The sequence below is a fragment of the Astyanax mexicanus genome, chromosome 3 (assembly GCF_023375975.1).
Source record: "Astyanax mexicanus isolate ESR-SI-001 chromosome 3, AstMex3_surface, whole genome shotgun sequence".
Lineage (NCBI taxonomy): Eukaryota > Metazoa > Chordata > Actinopteri > Characiformes > Acestrorhamphidae > Astyanax > Astyanax mexicanus.
In genome coordinates, this window is record NC_064410.1 from 49,895,778 (window position 1) to 49,919,602 (window position 23,825).

Here is a 23,825-nt window from a genome sequence, read left to right on the forward strand (position 1 = left end):
GATGTCCATTCAGCTGGCCCTACTGTAACCCATTACAACAGCTGTAATTAAGAGCCATAATTGCTGCTTCTCTACAGAATCAAATGAAGTTAATAAGTAGCTTCTGCAGCTCACAAAGATTCCATTCACTGGCATGCTTTTATGAACCAAAGCCCTATCATTATTCAAAACAGCACAATGCCTCTGAGGACAGAGGTGGAAGTGCACCACTGAGTATGAGAGTAAATGACGGTGATGTGAGCAGAGTAAAAATACAGCTGAATAGTTCAGCTGAATAGTCTATGTGTTAAACAGTAATAAGCGTGGAATTCTGTTATATTAAAAAAAGTTTAATTTAATCTCCTAAAACGTCTTCCAAACAAGTCAGATCTATTGTACAATTATTTTAAACAAAAACATGTGAAAAACAATGCCAGAGGACCAAGATATTCCTCTAATAGGTTCTGGCCTTTTACAGGATTAAATTAATAAGCGGACCATAGATTGCTTTAAATAAGAGTACACTAGGGACACATGGGTGTCCTTCGTGGTTGAGATGTTGTGGTGGGAGCTTCAAATAGACCAAAGTTGCAGGACAGTGTGATAATGTGTAGGTGTGTGAGGACAGGACAGTTCTAATATATCTATAATTATAAAACTATATTATTGTTAATGATGCATATAGATTTACTCAATTTTAACAACATAAGAACAGCCTTAATAGCCTGTATTACTGAATCATCAAAGTAAAGCAGTTTGATCAATGGTTAATGGCCAGAAAAATTAAGCCAAAATGAAAGCAAAATATTTGGGACACAATTTAAAAATCCAGTCTGGGTGTATTTTATTAGATACCAAACAGAATACATGTCTAGGAAAAAAGAGAACATAAAGTCAAAATCATACTTATTTTTATCCATTCAAAATAGTGTATAATTTAAAATAAAAATATACCTTAAAGGTGCTGTAGAGTACATTTGTTGAGTATCAAGTAATCTGATGTAAAAACAGAAGGTATGTGGTTGAAGTAAAAATGCCCAGACACAGTTTTACAAGCCTAATTACAAACCTGTTTTGGCCCAAAATTAAAACTGTGCCCTATTTTATATGCATATAAATGTACATAAATACCTAAAACAAAAGTAACTCATGTTTCTGCCATATTGTTTATTTAAAAACATAAGCGTAGATACTGAATGCATATACAGGAAGACATTAAGATTTTCAGTAAAAGAAACACTCTTTGATCAAGATAAGTCATTGTTTTATTTCCAAATTATGTGCATGTTCATTTCTATAATATAGTAAAAAGTTACAATGTACAAATTCACATTAGGGCCAAGTGGCCTATGCATGACAACATCACCACAGGGTTTGTGCCTGTCTAGATCGTGGACAGATCTGACCTAGAACTGAATCTCGCTGCTCAAAAACTCACACACTCTGTAAAACAGATTTAACCTTAAGGGCAACTGTAAAAAAAGTATGGCACAGACCTGTGAGGTTCACTGAGAGTGGTGTAACAAAAAATCCTTTGTTAACAACAGCAAAAAAGTTGACTTTTAACATTAAATGAGAAATGGTACAACTTTCAGTAAAATTACAGTCATTTACAGGGCAAAGTCGAGGGACTGGAGTGTATAATGCTGTGTAGAGAAACTTTAGTGGGGAAGACAGTAATAAAAAAGTTCCCAGTGCATTTCATGTATTTTTTGTGCATTATCAGGTCAATTGTTGGCAATAGAGTCATTTAAAGCCCTGTGACTGGCTATTGGGGCATCAGAGGCTTTCAAGTTTGTCGTCCTTCGAGGGTGTAGATGGAGCTGCAGTCTTGCTGTTCTCTGCTTGCTGCTGTCTGGCCTGCAGCTCTCTCACCTCTGCTAGAACCTCCCGTGCCTCCTCCCAGGCGGAGAGAGCTTCCTGCAGCAGACGCTCAGCTGCTGTCCTCCTGCTCTCCCAGTCCAGCATGTCACCGAGAGGAGAGTCCGTGCCCTTTGGTCCTTTAAAATGAGGCGAACTGGAAAGCCACAAACTGGGCGAGTCTACACCCTTTAAATGGGGTGAACTGGAGCCGGCAGAAAGAGGTGAGTCTGTGCTCTTGATGTGGGTCAGGTCAATGCAATGCTTCATATGGGGTGAGCTGGAGCTCTTTGAATCGGGCGAGTCGATGCTTTTTGAACGAAAGTTGGCCTTGGAGTGAGATGACTTTGAGGACTTTGAAGAAGGAGAATCCTTGGCTTTGACCCGAGGGGAATCCTTGTGCTTTGAGCTTGGGGAATCTTTTGTCTTCAGCTGAGGAGAAGAGTCTACGCTTTTGCCGTGAGTCGAGCTGTGAGAGCTGGAGCTTTTAGAGTGGGGCGACTCGGAGCCCTTTAAGTGTCGCAGTCTTGGGGAATCAACGCCCCTCAAATGGGTGTAGGAGCCCATTCGGCCCCTAATGGGCTCTTGCTCCTGGACCTTGGCCAGTAACTCCTGGGTCCTCTGCAGCCGCTGGTTGATGAGGTCCTGCAGGTGGCTCGTTGGACTCTGGGACAGCACGGCCTGCCGACTGAGGTCATCCCTTTTGGTCGGCCTCCGTTCTCCACGGGATAAAGCATCGTCCATGGAGCCGCAGCGACTCCTGCCCTGAGCAAACAGCTTTTTGCCAGGCTGAGGTGTGTGGGTCTGGCTCTGCTGGCTCCAGGAGAGTTCGCTCCCCCGGGGAAGGCTGCTGGTCTTCACCTTGGCCTCCACAGGGGTCACTCGGGGTCTGGAGACATCAGTGCCGGCTCGTTTCCGTCCAGGGGCTAAAACGTCTAGGTTTCCTCGATGGTCCTTCACCCACACAGCATAGTCCTCATCCAGCATGCTGGCATCCTCCTCATGCACCAGGTCCAGAGTCAGCATCCCATCTGAAGAGGTTGAGGCCTGAAGATGGAACATTAACATTCTCAGATTGGTGTGTGAACCCATTAGTCATAGCTATTTTGTGACAGAGTTAATCAGTCATTCAAATATGTTACTGAAATGATCATTTGGCCTTCAGTTTTGAGTATTTTAATATTATTTACAGAGATCAGAGTCTGGTCATGAATGGCTGGAAATAAGAATCGGAAAGATGAACACCAAGTGTACATGTTGGTTTTTAGATTTTTCCCCACTAATGCCATAATATGACCCTCCTCCGCTTACAGCAAAAAATATAAAAAGCTGATTAACTTGATCTGTGATGCCATGTTGAGTATTGCAGTATCTCCAATTATTATTCAATTAATAGTTCAACTGCTCCCCTCATTCATAAAACATATTTCTGTATGTACTGGTACCACTTCAAGAACTGATTTCTATTTGAAAACTATATGCTACTAAGGTGGATCGTTTTTACATATATATATGCAGTACTTTGAAAAAGTTTAAGGGTACCTGTGAAAATCTGGTAAGTGTTTATCTGCTCAGTAAAACACCAAAACAAAATTACATATAAATTAGTGCTGATGTTAAATCAGGTCAGCTGCTAATGCAATTGAATACACACTCTATATCAAAATTGAATATTAAATATAAAACTGGAAATAAACTTTGTTCTTTACACTAGCTTACAAGATATAATCTTATTTAATTTTAACTTGATTTGTACTGTATTTGTGTTTACCTTTTACATATGTTATAATGTGACCTAGTCTCTGAACTCACTGCATTGTTTTAACTGACATGGTTAGGCTCCCTAAATCTCAGGATACTGTTTAATAAAATACATTTATTGTGGAACACACAGGCCAGAGCTGTTTTCCATTGGCACAACAACTGACTTCCAACTGAGCTCAAAGCCAGTACTGAAATGCCACCCACCACAGCCATAAGATGACCCCGCGTGGGCAGGCGGCGCCCAAGTGGGATCTTGACACGATCACGTGTCGGGTGAGCCAACAGGCTCTCCTCCTCAATCATGACCTGCGGAGAGAAAAACAGAGGAAATGCAAGATAATGTACGACAGGCTGTTAAAATGGGTTCAAGAGATTGTAATGGTGATTATTTCCCACATCCTGTTTTGAACTAAAATATGGTTTTCAGTTTTTTTCGAGTTTTAAGTGATGTCATATATGATGCAGCAGGCTAAATATACCGTTTCGCCCATACAGTGTAATGCATCTTCCATAGGAGCCGCTTAATTCACAGGTTTAGAGTGAGTTCATATGCTGCGCCTCACACTTCACACTTTCACAGGAGAAGAAGTGTGAGTATCACTGGGATTACAGTCAAAGTGAGTTCACAGCTAACATCTGAGTGCTATCTTTAACAGAAGGCTGTTGTTAGCTTCACGCAATAAAAGGGTTTTGAGTGGCTGTTGGTTTTTACATAATAATAAAAAAGCTGTTTTTATTTAATCTTAATTATTTCATTATTTAAGATGAACAAAATATAATTTGTTTGCGTTCAAACTTCCGCACACAAGCTACGTTCTTGCATTCCAATGTCTGTGAAATGAATATACGTTCCCTATGTTTGTATGAGACATACGATTCAATAAAATAAGGTAATACTGCCTGTCCCTATTACTTTAGCTGACCTCATTTAATTCTTGCCTGTCAAAGCTGCCAAGCTTTTATGTCAGCTAAATGGCGTTTAGCCGAAATGTCTTTCAAGGGAGCGTCCAGCGCATGGAAAACAGTGGAGGGACAATAGAAGGACAGTAGTGACAGTATATTTTTGGCCAGCTGCAGTGCTTTGCGGTTTTCACAAAAAGGATTACACCAACAAATCTTTCTATCCAATTCAGCTCTATCCTCTAATGGTGCAAAATAACACAAACCTAGACAGAGAGGCAGATGGGGAGGAGGAGGGCATCAGCAGACTAGGAGCGATAGAGAGAAAAGAGCAGAAATAGATATGGACAGATACTGTGGATACAAGCAGGACAAGGAGAACAACAGACAAGGAAAGAGTGGGTGGTATGGGTGGGAGCATGAGACCGAGACGCAAACAATTATGTGAGCAAATATGAGATTAATATAGAGAGAAAAAAGGGAAAAGAACCAACAGGACGTTTTCAGCTCACCTCATCCAGAATGCGGTTCTTGGCCCTGATAATAGCTGTATTTAGAACATTGATCCATGACTCCTTTTCCTCCGGACTAACAGCCAAAAACACGAGGTTGGGAGTCTAAAAAGAGACACAGAAAGAGAAGCTGTTAGAGATATGTGCGGTGCTGTTTGAACAGTTTTTCTCTGAATGTAAAAATGTCTTTTTCTTAATACCATCTGCTATCGAGAGCGGAACTGTTTGTTCAGTGAGTTTGAAGGCAGAGCTGAAAGAAGTGGAGAGAGCGCGAGAGGGGGATTACAAGCGCTGCTTGGATTTAAGCTTCGCGTGAAACACAAAGCCAGCCAAATTCAGCTGTAAAGCATCTCCACATGCTCCCTTAAAATCGGCATAAATGAATTAAAGTCTGGCCCAGTCTACAGAAGGCAGAATGAGGGCTGCACATCTTAACAACCTTAAGGGAGATAAGGAAAGATAAGTATTACTTCTTAATCCTGGAGCTCTCTTTCTCTCTCTCTTCCTTGCACACACACTCACTCCTACTCGTCAGATCCTTTCTCTTCTAGGTATAAGCAGTGTTATATATATTTAACAATAAATATATTGTTCCATTTAAACAAATGCTTATATCATTAACAATTGATTCAGCAACTTCAGCAAAAAAACACATTAAAAAAATGCAGTGTAGATTCAGTGTTTCCTACAGGTGTAAAACAAACCTAAAGGGAGCACCTGGGGGGAGCACCTTAGGGGTTTCATGGAAAGTTAACGTAGAAATAAGCTCAGTGGAAAAGTCATGTTTCGTATCAGTATACATCATTTGTGTCATGCAAAACCTTGTATCTCCATTTTTGCTGTTTTTAACAACCTAAATCTTGCAGGCAATCTTCATATTGTATCAAAAAATGACTTGCATTTTTTTGGAGGTACAAGGTTTTTAATGACAATAGTGATATCTCGAGAATAGTACATTTATATAGAATGAAAAACCTTGTTAAAGCAGCATTATGGAGAATTGTTGTTACTGCTACTTGGCTCCACCTACAATCAAAATACTGAATTTACTGTAATTCATAGTAAGGAAGCAGATCACATGTGCACATGCATTTTTGGACAAGCTGAGAGATACAGAAACACATGAGTAATATTACAGGATTGTACAAATATAAGACTTAACGTTATGCTGCGTTCACGCAGTTATTGCAAGAGATCTCACTTTGAGTTACATACACCTGAGACTCCATTCTCCCTTTTACAGGTCAGTGGGTCACGTGAAATCTGTTATTTTAAAATCCAAATGATACATAATGCTGATTTTGCCTTTCAACTGAAGTCAATTTAGAATGTCATTTTTGATTTTGCATTTTTATTGATCCATTCGTCACCAAATCATGTAATACTTTCTGGACAAAATGTACAGGACAAATGTCAGATAAATGTCAGTGGGTAAAACACAAAGATACTAGCAAATAAAAGGTTTTAACAGATCAGCAATGATATTTTAAAAATAAAAATGGTTAAATATCTGCATTGACCCACTATTTTAATAGTGGTCCATCCCTAAATGTACTGAAGAAAAAAACAGGCCAGAAACTTTTCTTGTTTTCAGAATTGTGCAGAAACTGTGATTAATTTGTTAGACTCTGGTGTTCTATAAAAAGTGTAATAAGATGTAAAGCTAATAGAGAAAGTAATCTTTAAAAAAAATTGAACAGGGTGAAAACACATGCAAATGAAGCGACTCAGGGCCGTGTGAGTGACAGTACACTCACAGTGTGTGACACGTATTTTAGCGTGAGGAGTTGTGGTTGTGACAGAGCGCAGCAGCGCAGTCTGGAACTGTAGCTGGACTGAAGATCATTATGTGTTATGTCTTCCACAGGGGAAGATACTCTTGGCAGTAGCAGAGCAGAAGGATTAGAGCGTGTATCTGTCAAAAGCGTGTACCGTAGCAGCAAGTGAATTTTAATTACTTGCCAGTGGTTGGATCACAGTTTTAGTTTTAGTGTACACTCTTATTATTCAATAGTCAGTAGTATTGAATTGTTTTTGTTTGGTGTTTTAAAATGGGAAACTTTCAGGATGAGAACTTACTTTTAATGTAAGTTCATGTAAAGTGAAGGGTCCTTTTTCCACAATGTAAAGACTAACTTGTGTGTTCAAATAGCATAGAATAACATGAAGATCTGCTAACTGCACTATGTGTCTTTGGTGATGTGGGCAGGAAAGTGTAAGCAAAAACTGTGTAATGCTATGTAACTTGGGTCATATTTCCTTCACTTTCACTGATGGCTCTGTATTAATTAAACTTTCCAACTATAGGAGGAGCCCAAAAGCAAGACATGCCCATTCTCACATACTGCTGCTTTAATCTAAACCTGTAAAATGTATTGAGATTCATTGAACTGGGTTGTTGAGTTGTTTTCTCAAGTGCGCTTATTTATGACATAAGATGGGTCAAGTGTCTGAGGCATGGGCTAGAGCCCCCCAGCACTGAACTGCGCAACTCTATTCAATAGTTGTGGGATGAGATAGGGTGTTGGGGGATGATGTGAGGTGGTGATCATTCACCATCCTAACATCACTATTGTTCTTGTCTCTAAATTCAATCAAATACTTACATCAATCTTTCACAATGTAGAAGAAAATATTTTATGGATAATAGAGACACCTCGTATTAATTCCCATTATTTAAAACGAAACAATGAATGATCAGGTGTCCCAATACTTTTGTCCATAGAGTGTCCATATTGTGAAGCCTGAATTGTTATTTATTTACTCAATAAATAACAATATATAATACAGTGAGGCATATAAACAGGTCTAACTGTGATTATTTAAACCTCAACATGGGTTGAAGTAACAGTGTGATATTCTGGACATACTGTTATATATAATTGGACCTGGTGTTCACCAACTTTTATTAAGAGTTTGTTCCTCACATATGTGGAATATGTGTTGTAGGCGGGTTTCAGGTGGGCACTGGCTTTGAGTGGGTTTATATCTACATGTGTTTTTACTTGGATGCAGTTGGGACCACCAAATGGGCCCCATCATTACAGCCCAACTTAATTTCACATGGTTCCCATCTAGGCCCCATCTGCTGTGTACAACCCAAATGGTGCCTGTGTTTAACCCCTCCTGTTTCCATCATTGACCCTACAGGCCCCACATATGAACATGTTATCTGAGTATCCAGATCCTTGATATGGTATGATATGCCCCTCTGTGTGAGGACTCACCCGGGCTGCAGACTGCCGGCAGCGCAGGAGGGAGAACTTGCTGAGGTTCTTCTTGCTGTGGCTCTTGGCTTTTCGTACCTCTTCTGAGCGCTCATACTCAGCCAGGTCAAACACCTCGTGGGTCTTCCCATCATTCTTCATCTACAAGAAAAGAGGACAAAAAATAGTTAGCACAGTCCACACAACCACGCAGCCAGAGCCCTCGACCACACACTAAAATACAAGTCATTTCTCATGCGTCGATTAATTGACAGCCCTTTCACACGCTGGCTGTGCTGCTGACAGTGGGGCACAGCAGGCCATATTGACTTCAGCCTGAGGGACAGGAGTAATTACTGATCACTGTTATCGTCAGCCGCACGCTGGGACAGAGCTCACAGCTCACTCCACAGAGACACAACCACAGTTGAAAAATGGATAACTAATATCATCTCACGTGTAATGCTGAGGTGTCATCCTCAACGGTTTAGCCATATAATACACATTTTGACAGATTTTAAAGGGGGTTTATGCACAGGAAATCAAGTATTTGATTCATATGGTTTTGCCAATAAAAACATTTTGCCATACTCAGAACTGTTTCTTTCATTATTTTGTACTATTTCACTTGCTAGCCTTTGTGAAAAGTTTCTATATTGTCACTGTATCTTTAAAATGGCAGAGAAGAAAAAAAAACTTTCAACAGAAATCAATGTAATTAAAGATTTAAGAGCATTTCTATTAGTCCATTTATCATAATCTTTTTACACGATTTAAAGAACACCTGTCGGAGTGGATAAAATGAAGACAAAGATAAAATGTAAAATGATTGTTTTACACATACAGAAATAAGTAGTAATAGTATAAGCCCTAATTCTTTTTTTTATATAATTTTATTTTCTTTTTCATTAGGACTCCCCCTATCACTAGTGATGCCCCAACACCAGGAGAGTGAAGACAAGCACATGCCTCCTCCACACCTTTTTGAACTGCTGCTGATGCAGCATTGCTGAGTAGAATCACAGCACACTCGGAGGAAAGTGCAGCAACTCGGTTTTGATACATCAGCTCACAGACGCCTTGTTCTGATCGACATCACCCTTTGGAATGATGTGGGGAAAGAGCGCCATCTACCCAAGTTTGCTCTCTTAGCTACATGAACAGGATTCGAACCGTCAATATCCTGATCATAGTGGCAAGGATGTTAAATTTAAGCACTGCTTCAGAAATAAAACATCCTATCCATTTGGCCACTATCAGACATCACTTTAAATCCTAAAGTTCTCACTGTTTGCTATGAGCATGCTTTGCTTTCCAGCATTCCACCTTCTTCACAAGATAAAACCTTATACAGGTTCTTGAAATGTCCCCTAAGGTTTTACTTTACAATCAAGTTATATACTGCTATCACATGAAATTTGGCATGTCAGTTATAGAACCCTTTTTTTAGGCTTATTATCAACGAAAGGTTTTCCATTACAAAGCAAAATGTTAGCATTTAGGGTCTTTCATTTGTCACAGTTCTATGGAAACACGAAATTTGCTGAAAACCCATTGAAGAACTTCTCATTTTTTAGACTAATAAATAATGTGATCAGACTGTAGGTGGTTAGGTAAGAAGATAAGCATATTGATTTATGTGAAATATTGTCTCTGTGCAAACTGTAATTAAATGAAATGGACAAAACCGATACTGCACCCGCGAGAAATGAGCCAAGCCATCCAGCGCGTCAGTTGACAGAACATTGTTATGCTCTTTTAATCAGATCATCGCCCCGAGGGACCACACACTGGCCTCTGTGTTCCTCATAGAAAACTAATCACAGCTGCCTACATATGCACATAATAGCACAGCAGAACGAGCAAAAGAAATATATAATATTTTATCGCTCTTCAAACAAAGTCATGTTGCTTTAATATGGAAAATTTACAGAAAAAAGAAAATGTAAAATCATCAACGATGACTGTCACACATTACACACCATAATGCAGAAGAGCATGTTCAAGTGGAAGGTAGCTGTCACAGATATGTATGGAATAGGCATCTGTGTATACATGCACATATACTCCCAAAAATACATCTCATTGCTGTACAGACTAAATCACATCTCTTTAAGAAAATTACTTTACAAACAAACACCTATTTCTTGTTGATGTAACAGATTTGTTAGACATTCCCTCTCCATTCATTATAACATTTTCACACAGTTTTTAAGAGCAGCTGCTCTGTTCAAATGATGCAGAGAAAAAGAAGATAATTTGGTATTCATTTGTTTCATAATGTCACCTTGCAGATGGTGCTTATTTATTATTTAGCTTTTGTTCATTCAGTTCATTTCACAACATAACCTGACTGTCAGTGCCTGACAGTTCTCTCCCAGTCTTCTACTGTGATGTGTGTGTGTGTTTAACAGTGTGAGAGACACACTGGTACAGTAAAAATAAATGTCCTGATCTATATATTCAAGAACTCATACAGATATGACCACAATATATTTTGCTGATCTCAGTACTGCCAAGTGTGTGTTAATAATTAAATCCTTATTAATTAAAATAATGAAGGTTGTAAATGCATTATAATAATTTATAAAATATCTTAATTTTATCACTGGTATAATATATTGATAAAATGACAATAATATTGTTTATTGCAATACTTTGTGGCACAGTACATGGTCCAAATAAAAACAGCTAATTATGAACACTGCTGATGTTTATAAGCAGCAGTTTAACAGCTGTGAATATATGGGTTATAGAGGTTACTGGAAATATTAAATGATGTGTTACACCACATATGGCATGAGAGTTAAACACTGAAGAATATCCACTTAATTATTAATTGACTACTGATTAATAATGAATGCAAGCAAATGTTGGCAATATGTACACCTAAGCATCATCAAAACCGAGATTAAAATGTGGCACAAACTATTAAAAACCAAAACTATTACAACCTTTGTGTTTAAACATATTTAAACATATGTACATTAAATCTTTGTTTTAACATTAATATGAACATATATAGACACTATAGTAACTGTCTCCACTGTCCAGGAAAGGCTTTTTAATAGATTTTTTGGCATTGCATTGAGGATATGCTATGTCTACAAACATTTAAACGTATAGTAAATTGCTGTATGAACTGCATGAAGAAATGTTTTTAAATATTACATTTTAAAATGTGATTACCAGAAATGCAAATTTATGCATGTGAGGGAAAGTTAGCACACCCCACAGTTATTGTTGCTCTTAAAGATGTCTAACATAAGGATCAGAGAGAGGATTTTGGAGAAGTGTGTCTTATTAAAATCCTTGACATTGGTTTGGTCTGCTCTTGATAGTTTACGTGAGTGGATCACTATAACCAGATAGAAAGAGCTCCCTGAAACCTTCAGAATGAAGGGTGTAGATTTAGATGAGATTCAGAAGTGATTTACAAAGATCTCAGTTCATATTCATGCGTCATTTAAAAACTTATTTCTAAAATCAATTGTTTGCTAATTACTAATACTAACTAGTTTGTAAATATATAATATAGAAAAAGTACACATAGGCTGTTTTTGGGTGTGGTTATCACAGACACTAATATCCCACAATGCAGTGCAAAACAAAAGAGAGGAACATTCTTAGAAAAAACAAGATAATGCAAAGTCAGTAGGCAGTGATGACTGGAGAAGTTGTGGTGATGTGTTTTTATTGATTTATTTCAAACATTTCTTTACCATTTTCTCCCAATTTAGCTAGGCCAATTGTTCTGCCTATTCAGCTGCTAGTCAGCCTTTTGTGCTCTCTTAGTTTTTTTTTGCAGCTGATGCAAACTACATGACCCGGATTCGAACCAGCGATCTCCCGATCATTGTGGTAACAAATTACTGTGCTTATAATATGTGTACTAACCTGCTAAGATTAGTACACAGTATTTACTTATTTAATGATATGCTTCTATTTCCTTATCAATGGAAAATCTCTATTTAAAATGGTGTTTAGTCCAAGACTATGCTTAATCCCTGCCTGTAAAACGTAAATCTTCACAGTTGCCATTCTGCTTTAGACAAAGGCAAGGGGATGATCTGGACCGCTGACAGTTGGTCCAGCCTCTTTTCCTATAATTGTGCTGGTGACCCGTCTGTGAAAACGCCTCATTTAAGCACAGGTCAATCCTCATTAAAGCTGGCTGAGTCCAAAAAATGGAGACCAGCTTATTGAGTCAGGGAATGGGGGTCAGGAAACTGGTCCACACTGGGACTGCTATTCCCAGAGGGCCACAGTTCCGGTCACAGGGGTTCACAGTGGCGAGACAGAGAGAAAGGGTGGCGTGTCTGTATATTATTAGGCGTGGTGTAGTGGACTCATAGGCTCACCAAGATGGTACATGGGCAGATACAGCGTACTGGGTCAGAATTCTGTATGGTTGCTAGGCATTCACCATAGCAACAGAAATGAGCAACAAAGGAATCCACTGTCAGTGAGCCAGCGCGAGTCAAAAAGATCAAAGTGATCGGAGTTCATGGAGTGTAATATCAAACAACACACGTACCAGCACACAAAACCCCACCCTCATTAGCAGACCGACACACTCGACAATATGCTCGGCAGAAATGTGCAGAAATCAGTCAAAATACAGACAAAAAAGAAAATTCCAAAAGGTAAAACTCCAAAACGGCGAGGTGTAACCTCATTCCTCCTAGTTAGGTGGCCTCCTGAGATTAGCTAGTAGGGTGTGTGCTCACAGAGAGAGAGAGAGAGAGAGAGAGAGAATGCACAGCTAATGCTAATATGGGGCAAAAGACCCCAGAAGGAACACGCCTGGCTTCTCTCCATCACATCAATATTTCACTCCCCTGCTGTTGGCCCAGCACGTTTCAGGCAGGGGGCCATCCTCATCCCAGGATTAACCACCTCCAAAAATAACTCACGAACCAACCATCCAACCTCATACTGACAGTAGGGACGTTCCTCTCTGTACAAAAATCACGAAGAGAAGGAAAACACAGGCTTCCTAAAGTGTCCTGTTATGAATTTTGCATTGACTGTATGCTTTAAATAACATGGTGTGGGCTGTCGTTCTCAGAAAGCAGAGCTATGTAAAAATAAAAAATAAATACTTGGCAGTAGGGCTGTAAGGTAAATTACGATATGAATGATCACAATAAACACTTCAAAAGAGTTGCAGTAACATTGTGAAGAACAGTTTACAGTTATGCAGAGCGAGGGCTGGAGGCAGAGCGAGGAAGAGCAAGGCAGAGTGAGGTAGAGGTCCACAAACACAGTGAATGCACACATCAAACTACTTCTTAGACTGGGAAAAAAAAGCTAAGCCAAGTGCCACATATCCTTTGATAAGGTAAAATCCATAAGTTTTTGGTAAGAATGTGTAATCACACTGAGCATGCTATAAAGTTCTAAAAAAAAGTAAAGAGTTCTAATTCTGTGTTTCTTTAGTTTAACAATGCGTGAATGAGCAGATGAAGACTACGTTTACTTTTCTGATATCACTATTTTCGCAGTAGCTCCTGTATCATCACCATTAGAAGTGCAGCGTTTGCTCAGGTACTCAGCAAAAGACGGGCCTACAGACGCCCTGTCTTTAGAATTATTATATTTGGTTTTGCAGGAATGGTAGCAGAAGTACCCTGATGCTATTTATTCTAATATTTTGTCCTCTCCCCACTCAGGACCAGTACTTCTTTTAATTGAAAAGAAAATATCTTAAGGATTGTTGCTTTAATTTATGGTGTTTCACATCAATATGGTGGTTTGCAACAGCGTTATTGCACAGTGCATTTTTTTGTCCTTAATCCTACATGAAGAATGACTGTATGCCTTGGCTGCCTAATGAAGATGCAAATTTCCAGCAGCGTTCTAATGATTTCTGGAAAACAGCACTAGCTTTGAGACCACAGTGCCTCAGTTACAAACCTGGCAGCTCTACAGCGAGGCATTCAATGTTAATGCATGGCAAACAGAGCAGTGGGACCATGTACAGAGAGCCGGAGCTGGAAGGCTTCACAGGGGAGCCATAAAGCAAGTTCCTATTAGTTTGGCTCCGAACTGTAGTCAACCTCAACTGAATACCCTACAATTACATGCCCCGAGGGTTTATTTCTGTACAAACTAGGTTGGAATTAAAGGTGGAAAATGGATTTGCCAAATCCCTTGAATCACAGCGGAAAACCTTCTTAAATCTGGATGTCAATGTTATGTTTTTTCAGGCCAACCGGCTCTCCCAAAATAGAAATCAACATCATTAAAATAATGGGCATATGTAAACCTCTAAGGCTTCTGCCACTCCAAATAAATGACAATGCTATGCAAACTAAAAATCATGATTCACTGTGTGAGCGATGATTACACTGCTGTAGCTGCTGCAGACTTATTTACATCTATAATAACCCTGTGTTAGATTGGCCTCACCTTTTTATACCACAAATAACAAAGCTCATGCATAAATCATGCTGTGATAGTGCTGTGTAGTGCAGCTTGCGTGATTCAGGCCTTTTAGAGAGGGCTGAGCTGGTATTAGGATTCCCGTACTATCCTGTCACACAAGCAATCAAAGCAAAGCTGATTCTGGAACATCGCTTTACTGTCGACGTAACCAAACATCTCAGGGACATGTATCAGATCATGGTAATTTGTTAAATACTGATTTAATGTCAGTGGTATAAAGTTTCTTATAAATCCGAATGAATGCATTCAGCCACTTTTAAGTTACACCCATTGCTGACACAGATGTGCAAAGGCACACATATGGCTTGTCTAGTCTCTTTAATAAGCATTGAGCAGTAAAACTGTGTTCGATGAAATAATGGAGCTTCATACAATACTTCTAAGATGAGGTGGGATGAAACACTGCTGTGAGGATTTGATTGCATTTAACAAGAGTCTTTTATGAAGTCAAGCACTCATACCAGATGATTAGAATCACAAAGGCTCTTCCAAAAAACTCTTACAAATGTATTAGGTGGATATTAGGGGTGTAACGGTATGTGTATTCTTTACAAACCATCACGGTATGGGGGTCATGGTTCGCTTTGCGTAAATGCACGCAGAATACACGGTACGTGTGCATGCTCTCTCTCAGGCTTATTGTTTGTTTGTTCCAACAAGATCCAAAAGATGGAGCATCTCATGTTGACAATAGGAGAGAAGCGAACCGTGGGGTTTATACCGAGGTGTGAACCGAACCATGAATTTTCTGTACTGTTACAACCCTAGTGGATATTTATCACAGTTTTACTTCTCAACAGCCCAAGGCTATGGGGAGTAGAGGTTTTAACAAATGAATAGACATTCAGTGCATAATACATCTAATATAGACCATATCTAAGCATAGAAATGTCAGTGTTCTATAACTTATGTTGTACAAATTACATAATTCAATTAATTAAAACCTATAAAACTAAAATATATCGAAAGAGAACTGAAATATACTACTGAAAGACACCTTTATAGATTTTTTTAGTTTACCACTTCTTTGTGGATTGGTAGGGTTGGTACAATCAGGTTGACTTAAGATCAACACCTTCTTCAATAAGAAAGAGTGACTTAAATGTGCTCTACCAAATGGGTGAACAGAAGTTAAGAGTTAAGAAGAAATATGGCCCAATTTTTTATACGTTTTTACTTACCAAAATTATTGCTCTACATCCCCCTGTATCTAATGCAAATTCTAGATACTTAAAAATAGTACTATAATCATATCTAAGTCATCCCAAACATATAATACACATTATTCACAGTATAATACCTTAACTACATACAAAACACAGTGTTCTGTATGTTTTGTCCTTGCCCTTCTGCTGTGCTGTACATCAAAGTTCTTACCCTACACACAGTAAGTGCAAGTGCATCAATTATTCACTGCAGACCTATAGCAAGCGTTCGGGAGTAAGCACTCAGATACTGGAATAAACTGGAATTTCTCCTCATATGGCACAAACCCCGCATGACGCATCCAGGCACAGAGAACTGAGATGCCTTTTTATCAAAATTGCATGATGCCTAGCCTTTCTCCCTACACCTATTAAGAGCCATCCACGTCATACGGTTACTTCCACTGACATCATCTTGGCAGGCGCAGGGCTGTCTCATGTTGTGCAAAAGCATTACAGTGGTGTACAGTGTGTCCTGTCACTCAGTCGTCTGCTTTAGGACACCACACACTGCCCTCAGGGCCTGTACACACCTGAGGAAGCCGGCACCACCATGTGTATGATGCAACCGGCTGACACTGCCTCTGCTGACGGCAAAAATAGCTCAGAGTGCCTGAAGGCTGTAATGGTGCCAGTGGAGGGTAACAGAAGACATATAGGCACTGCATGCATATCAGTGTGAGGCAAGCATTTTACACTAATTAAACACTCCAGAGAAGCCAGTTTAACCCTTTAACCCTCGCAGACCTGCCCATGGATACAGATGTCCATTCCACACTCCTATAACACAGAAATAAACCATTTTTTACAGTGTTTACCATGTAGTTTCTAAGTTATAAGCCACAGGTGTGGGCAGGACATATAAAGAAGCGAAAGGGGTTAAAATACGCTTAGATATTCAAATGCTGAAAGGGAAATACATACTGGTGTCTGTTATGAGTTACATGACCTGAGGACATACAGCATCCAAAAGCAGCAGATAAGCAGTTTAGAGCTCTATCATACAACTTGTCAGCAGACTGTGGAGATTTAATTGCATTCAGTGACAAGAGCATTAGTGAGGTCAGGATGTTAGATAATCACCACAACTTCTTTACCCAATCCTGTAGCTTATACCGGGCATTAGACACGATACAAATAGATTAATGTTCAGAGATTCATATTCTACTGGCAGTACTTCTCAACAGGGACTAGACATCCTGTGTTTGTGTGTGTGTGTCTGTGTGTGTGTGTGTGTGTGTGTGTGTGTGTGTGTGTGCACTTAAACAGTTGTGTCAGCAATGTGTGCAACTTAAGCGATATCCACAAACATTTGGACATATAGTAGATCTGTAAAGAGCGGAATAACTTCATATTAATGTTTATGGATTTATAATTAAGTCCTTAAGAGCTACCTTAGTTGTAATGTGCAGCATTCCTAATATGTTTGTTTACCTCAAAGCCTAGACACCAAGTGAGTACAGATACATGAAAGCAAAAGATGCATCATATTCAACAGCTACAAGCATGTAGTCATCATATCCTTAGGCCTGTTACAATAATTACATTATCGATTTATCGTACAATAAATGGACATGACCTCAATAATATTTGATTATTGTGATATTGTTTATTGTGCTCATTTGAATGTTTGTTCACATATATAACAGTGAACAGTATTTTAGACAGTCATGCTAAATGACCAATGCTACAGTGCTAGAATAACTGTGACTACATACAAACAGTGTGGACTGCAGTAGTTGAAGAAAAAAAATTGCATTTTCCGAATTATGTCGTTGAAATTTAAATGGTTTTAAAATGACAATAATATCGTTTATCACAATATTTTCTGGGATGATATATCGTCCACAAAAGATTATCATGATAGGCCTACATATCCCCATTTCTGAATGTTTCAATCCGGCCGTTGTTCTTTAACTTGAGTCACTTTATGATAAGTGGACCAATAAAAAAATCCCAAATGACTTGTGATATAATCTTTTAGCATTGAGAAGAGTTTTTTCTTGTTTTTCAAACTTTACATTTTGGCGATGCAAGGTTTTTGTGTGATAGCCTAATATACTAAACTGTGCCTGAAAAATCAAAGTAAGACATCAGTGCAATTAAATAAGTCACATGCCTTTAATAAGTGCAAGAAGCTTTCTCTGCCAATTTGGTGTGAGGGAGGGAAACTCTATATACTTGTTTTCTGTACATCTTATGGGATAAAAGGTCAAGCTAAGCCATGCTTAAAGCTTTAAGGGCTCTTGGTATGGATGGAGTTTTGACTCATGCCATCAGGTATGGAGGGGGAGGTCCATTTTTGTCTTTGTAGTGTAGTGTTTTACTCAATGAGAAGAGAGCAATAATGTGAATATGTCAACTTTTTTTGTTTAAAAAGCATATTTTAAAAAATTGTCCTAAGAATACATTAATATCACTAATCATAATTTATTTATGAGACCATATTTCACTTAAAAGATTCTTAGCATGACGGGCCTACAGTGCATTCACAAAGTATTCACAGCGATTAACGTTTTTGTTCAATACTTTGTTGAAGCACCTTTGGCAGCCAGTACAGCCTCAAGTCTTTTTCAGTATCATGCTACCAGCTTGGCACACCTATTTTTGGGCAGTTTCTATTATTCTTCTTAAAGAACCTCTCAAGCTTCATCAGGTTAGATGTGGAGCATCTGTGCACAGTCATTTTCAGATCTCTAAAGAGATGTTCATATGGGTTCAATTATGGGCCACTGAAGAACATTCACAGAGTTTTCTGTCAGAATGATCTTTGGGTTCTTGGTCACCTCCCTGACTAAGGCCCTTCTACCTTAATAACTCAGACTGGCCAGGCGGCCAGCTCATGGGGCTCTTTAATGCTGGAGAAATTTTTTGTACCCTTTCTCGATACAGTCCTGTCTCTGAGGTCAGTAGACAATCCCTTGGACTTAATGGCTATTGGACCTTATGTCCAATCAACTGGATTTAACACAAATGGACTACAATCAGGTTTTCAAAACAACTGAGAAATGATCTGTGGAAACAGTATGCACCAATTTTAAGTGTCATGACAAATGCTGTGAATTTTTACATTTTTAATTAAGTTGTAAAAATTCCAAACCAACTTTTTTCACTTCTAACATTATGGGATACTGTGTGTAGAATTTTAAGGAAAAACATTAATTTAATTAATTTTAAAATAAGGCTGTAACATGACAAAATGTGGAAGAGAAGTGCTGTGAATACTTTCCAGATTCCCTGTATGTCAGAGTTTTGAAACTGCTGCAGGCAACTACAGGAACCCCTTAGTTTTTGGATGAAAATCTCACGTTGGGAACACTCTCTCATAGCAGCTGGTAATGACCTAAATATCATGCCCTCCCTTCTCTCAGCCTTGTGCTCGTATAAAAGCTTTTTAAATAAATAAATGAATAGATAAGCTTTGAGACCAACTGACACTCACACTCACTTAAAGGCTTGGAGAGATATTACAAGTGTATAAATGATGCAGCTGGAACTGATCTCTACTCACACCAATTCCTGCACCAGTGACTGAACAAAAATGAACAAATCTACATTTTTATATGGTCTGATCCTCAATGCGCTGATAACAAACCTTTCACTGAAAGGCAGGACTGGAGAGGTGGTCTGCAGTTAGATAACAGCTGAGTGTATTCATGTGTGCGTGTGTTCCTGCATAGGGGGTGTCATGGCTTTGCATTCAGAGCCTTGGGCTTCCTCAGGCGCAAAAAAGAGTTGCAGCTGCGGCTTTGATCTCCTAATGTGTGTGATGGCAATTGTACTTCATCCAAAAGACTGCAGCTGAGCGAGTGAGGGCCGAGCCACTCGGCAGCATTTTGTAATGTGATTTTAGTTATCTTAGGGATAAAGGCACGAGCCAGGCTGAAATTTGGTGGGGGGGGGGGGGTATGGAGGGGGCAGTGTGTGAGACTGTAGGGGTGTCTCATTGTATTGGAACACTTCCCCCTCCTGCTGCCCAAAGTGACAGAGATGAGCTACAAATCTAACTGGCCTTCAGGCTACGACATGAGAGAGCTGCTGCACTTCTCTGAAAATCACCATCATTCCTGTGCTCGTGCTCTGAGAGCACAGCTGAGTTCATTACTGAGATGTGTTGGATTTAGAAATAAAAAAATCTCTTTGGTCTTTCAAAGGACTCACTGATTTCATCAAGTGTGTGTTCTTCTAACAGCCTCTGTACAAAGAGGTGACTGACAGCTGATTAATATTATTCCTAGTATAAATGTGGAAGCTCTTAGTATATGAACAAATCCTAATATGCTTCTAAATATATAATCTTTTATACAAGATGTACCTGTTATAAGGTAGCACAAATATGGACTGACAAGTCACATGTTATGAGAAAAAAACTAGTACTGTGCCCTGAACTGACCTGTGACCTGCATTGAATGTGCATGTAATGTCTACCAGAGTCGCTTGGCTGTTTACACGGCCAATACAAGCCAAAAAACACCAGTTACAATCATTAATACCCACTGTGGGTGGTAATGACATATGTATGACATATTTGTATGACATATTCTTGGCACACACATGATACTGCAGATCGGGAAATGTAAAACGGCCACAAAACATCAGAAATGAAATGTACCATCCATCTAGCACCCACTATTTGGCCTCACTCCAACTACAACAATTTACATTAAACTGCCATAAGCATGCTAACAAGTGTTCAGTATCTCTCACAAGATAACACCTGACAACTTACACAGATTTGGGCATTTCTAAGTTCTCCCCTAAAGAAAACACTTTACTTTATTGATCCATTCTTTTACTGATAGCAGTGTTGTAGTTTTAATGATGGAATCCACGTTCTTGTTTTAGTCTATTCTCAAAACGCACATACACACACTGAGCCAAAACATGCTCTATCACAGGATCCGTGGTCAATAACATGGATTACAGTGTCAGATTACAAATGTTTATATTTAGACCACAGAATGCTAAAATTGGAACAGTCACTGATTCTATTTTCTGTTCCCAAAAATTGGTACAAATATGGTTGAATATCTTAATATTTTGGCTTACTGAACAAAAGGGTGCTTGCCCAGTCACAGATTAAGCCTAATCTTTGATTAAAATGAAGCCTCGACAGTAGGGCTGTTTAATATTGGGAAGAAAAAAAACATTGCAGTAGTTTGTGTTTTCTGTGTTAGACAATGTTATATTATACAGACATTTTCAGTAGAGTTCAACAAAAGTCAATGATTCAACATAGTGTGATGTTAATGTACTCTGTGTATTCAAGGTTACAGTATATTATATTGGGCAGATTTAATCTGCTTCTGGTATATCATAGAAAAAGAGAACAGGGTAAAGTTTCCGTTTGTATTCCGTTTGTAAGTAGGAAAAAAGTTGCAGAATTTCAGCAATATGGCTTTCCTCACATGATACTGCACATTCTGCAATGTGATTATTGGAAATGCTCACATTGCTCACAATGATGAAACAATATATTGTGCAGCCCTAATCAATAAACAATCGCCACAGGGTTTTTTTAGTATACAATCTTAAAAATGAAGGTACGTTAAATACATATTCAAACAGTAAAATAAAGAAAACTCGTTTCATCGTTTTAAGACTTGTGAAATGTACAGTATGAATGTGAAGAACTTGGCAAAAGGACTTAAACTCCCAAAATATTTCTATTAAAACATGATTATGTATGGCTTCAGAAGAGGCTCTTTTATGGCATCATTTAAAGAACCATGTGAAGCACCTTTATAATTATTATAATTGTGAACAATAATTTGGGTCCTGACCCAAAGTGACAGGCTTATCTAGCCCACAGTTTCCAGTATGCAGGTGCAGAGCTCCACTCACCTCTTTCTCAAAGATATACAGATGGTCCCCTTTCAGCATCACAAAGCGATTCCTCCATATTTCCCTGAAGATGCCTTTGCCACAGAACTTGCGGATCCAGCCTACTTTGTCCGGCTGTGATGACAGCTGGTTGGCGTCCTGAAGTCCCTGCGTGTACGGAGAGTAAATCCCAGTCTTACATAAGAGAGGAATTAAAAATGAAAGCTCTATCTCTTACTGAATCTCGGTCTTTTAAACTAATCTGTTTTACATAGAAATCTGGCATTAGCTGGGGATCTGAACAGGGCAATAGATCTAATATAGCATAACCATAAGCAGTTGTTAATTAAAGGCTCAAACAGTATGGGTGTGGCCAATTAACCTAAATATTATTAATATAGTTTAAAAAAATTGAAATAAATTAGAAACATAAATTGTTGCATGCATTTGTCAATAACAGAAAATACGGCACAGGGAAAAAAAAAATAAATATTGCTATTATATGTTATATATAGGCTAAACAAAGGATGGAGTCACCACAGCTATAAGGGCATCCCTGATAACTTAGGCTACATAGATTGAGCTGCCACACCACAGTGATAGGGAAAATACATAAATACACACACACACACACACACACACACATATATATATATATATATATATATATATATATATATATATATATATATATATATATATATATATATATATATATATATATATATATATCCAGTGTGCACAGACAGGCTAGTACAGACAGTGTTAACCTGTATTATAAAATACTGCAGCTCCTCTGAATCTCACCCTTTTGAGCAGATGGCTTTTCTTCATACTGAATGTGAATGGAGGGGCTGTTCAGCAGCAGCAGTGTTTCTCCGGGTAGGTAATGAATGAATGATCTGCTCGGTTCTTCTCTTTGTTGCTCACGGAGCTGACGGGCGGCTGGCAGCAGCTATTCGCTGTTGTGACGGTTCGCAAACCGCGGGCATACTGACTCCATGGGCTTGGGTGTCTCCCTGAGCGCAGCTGAGAGTTTCAGTGGATCAGATTGATGCTGGGTCTGCCCCTGTGTGTGTGTGTGTGTGTATGTGTGTGTGTGTGTAGGTATCTGAGAGGGTTCCACTGCGCCCTCTACCGGACAGCATGCTGTTACAGCAGCTAAAAAAAATATTACAGTAAAAAAAACGGTAACCCTCCTGTTATGTTCTGAGTCAAATTGACCCGTTTAGAAGTTTGAAGATCTAAAAAAAATAGTTAAAAGTATTTTTTTCAGTATGAAACTTTTTCTGTTTGCATTAATTTAATTAGTGTAATCAATGTATAATATAAAAATGGGTAATCACACATACAGCTCTGAACAAATAAAAGAGACCACTTAAAAATGAAGAGTTTCTTTGATTTTACCGAATTGAAAGCCTCTGTAATATAAACAAGAGGAAGATAATCAAGATGAGAAATTCTTGAATTTTTGCACCAGGAGTGGCATAAAGTTATCCAAAAGCAGTGTGTAAGACTGCTGGAGAAGAACATGCTGAAATGCAAGAAAACTGTGATTTAAAAAACAGGGTTATTCCACCAAATATTGATTTCTCAATTCTTAAAACTTTATGAATATGAACTTGTTTTCTTTGCATTATTTGAGGTCTGAAAGTTCTGCATCTTTTTTGTTATTTCAGCCATTTCTCATTTTCTGCAAATAAATGCTCTAAATGACAATATATATATATTTTTTTTTTTGGGGGGGGGGGGAGATTTGGGAGATACTTTGTCTGTAGTTTATAGAATAAAACAACAATGTTCATTTTATTCAAACATGTACATACAAACATGTAACTAATTCAGAACCTGAATTATTTTTTTTCCAGAGTTGTATATTTACATATCTATGCATATATATTTAAATATGTAAATTATCAGGCAAAAGATCAGAGATTATTTTTAGAAAAGTAAAAATATATTATTTTTAGGATATTATTTTAAACATAGCATATTTATAGATGCTCCACAAAATGCTATTAAAACAGTTAAAGCCTATTTGTATTTTAAGATTTTTGTATAGATACTTCTTATAAATATTTTGTTTATTTAAAAATAATATTTTAATATATAGGGTCACCACACTG

The 23,825-nt window shown here is 38.4% G+C and overlaps 1 protein-coding gene and 1 long non-coding RNA gene across 2 annotated transcripts in view; one reads left to right on the forward strand and one right to left on the reverse strand.

The window, feature by feature from the left end:
* The window catches only part of LOC125799248 (uncharacterized), a 26,910-nt gene extending 16,899 nt beyond the window's left edge, over positions 1–10,011 (forward strand). Inside the window, exon 3 of the long non-coding RNA XR_007438082.1 lies at positions 9,134–10,011. This is a non-coding gene — a long non-coding RNA (uncharacterized LOC125799248). The remainder of the gene's footprint in view (positions 1–9,133) is intronic.
* On the reverse strand, positions 1,222–22,752 carry plekho1a (pleckstrin homology domain containing, family O member 1a). The gene is made up of 6 exons (XM_022683248.2): positions 22,507–22,752; positions 21,721–21,867; positions 8,243–8,383; positions 5,016–5,120; positions 3,808–3,909; positions 1,222–2,886 (listed from the first exon to the last, which is right to left on the reverse strand). Exons 1-6 carry the CDS (start codon positions 22,531–22,533, stop codon positions 1,759–1,761), a joined length of 1,650 nt encoding a protein of 549 aa, XP_022538969.1. The 5' UTR covers positions 22,534–22,752; the 3' UTR covers positions 1,222–1,758.
* Positions 22,753–23,825: the final 1,073 nt, after the last annotated feature.

Excerpts from the sequence above, each read along its gene's own strand:
- plekho1a (XM_022683248.2), bottom strand. The coding sequence starts at position 22,533 with ATGAAGAAAAGCCATCTGCTCAAAAGG. Across the intron at positions 5,121-8,242 it reads GCCGGCAGTCTGCAGCCCGG|ACTCCCAACCTCGTGTTTTT; the intron begins GTGAGTCCTCAC and ends GTCTCTTTTTAG. Across the intron at positions 2,887-3,807 it reads GGGGTCATCTTATGGCTGTG|GCCTCAACCTCTTCAGATGG; the intron begins GTGGGTGGCATT and ends TTCCATCTTCAG.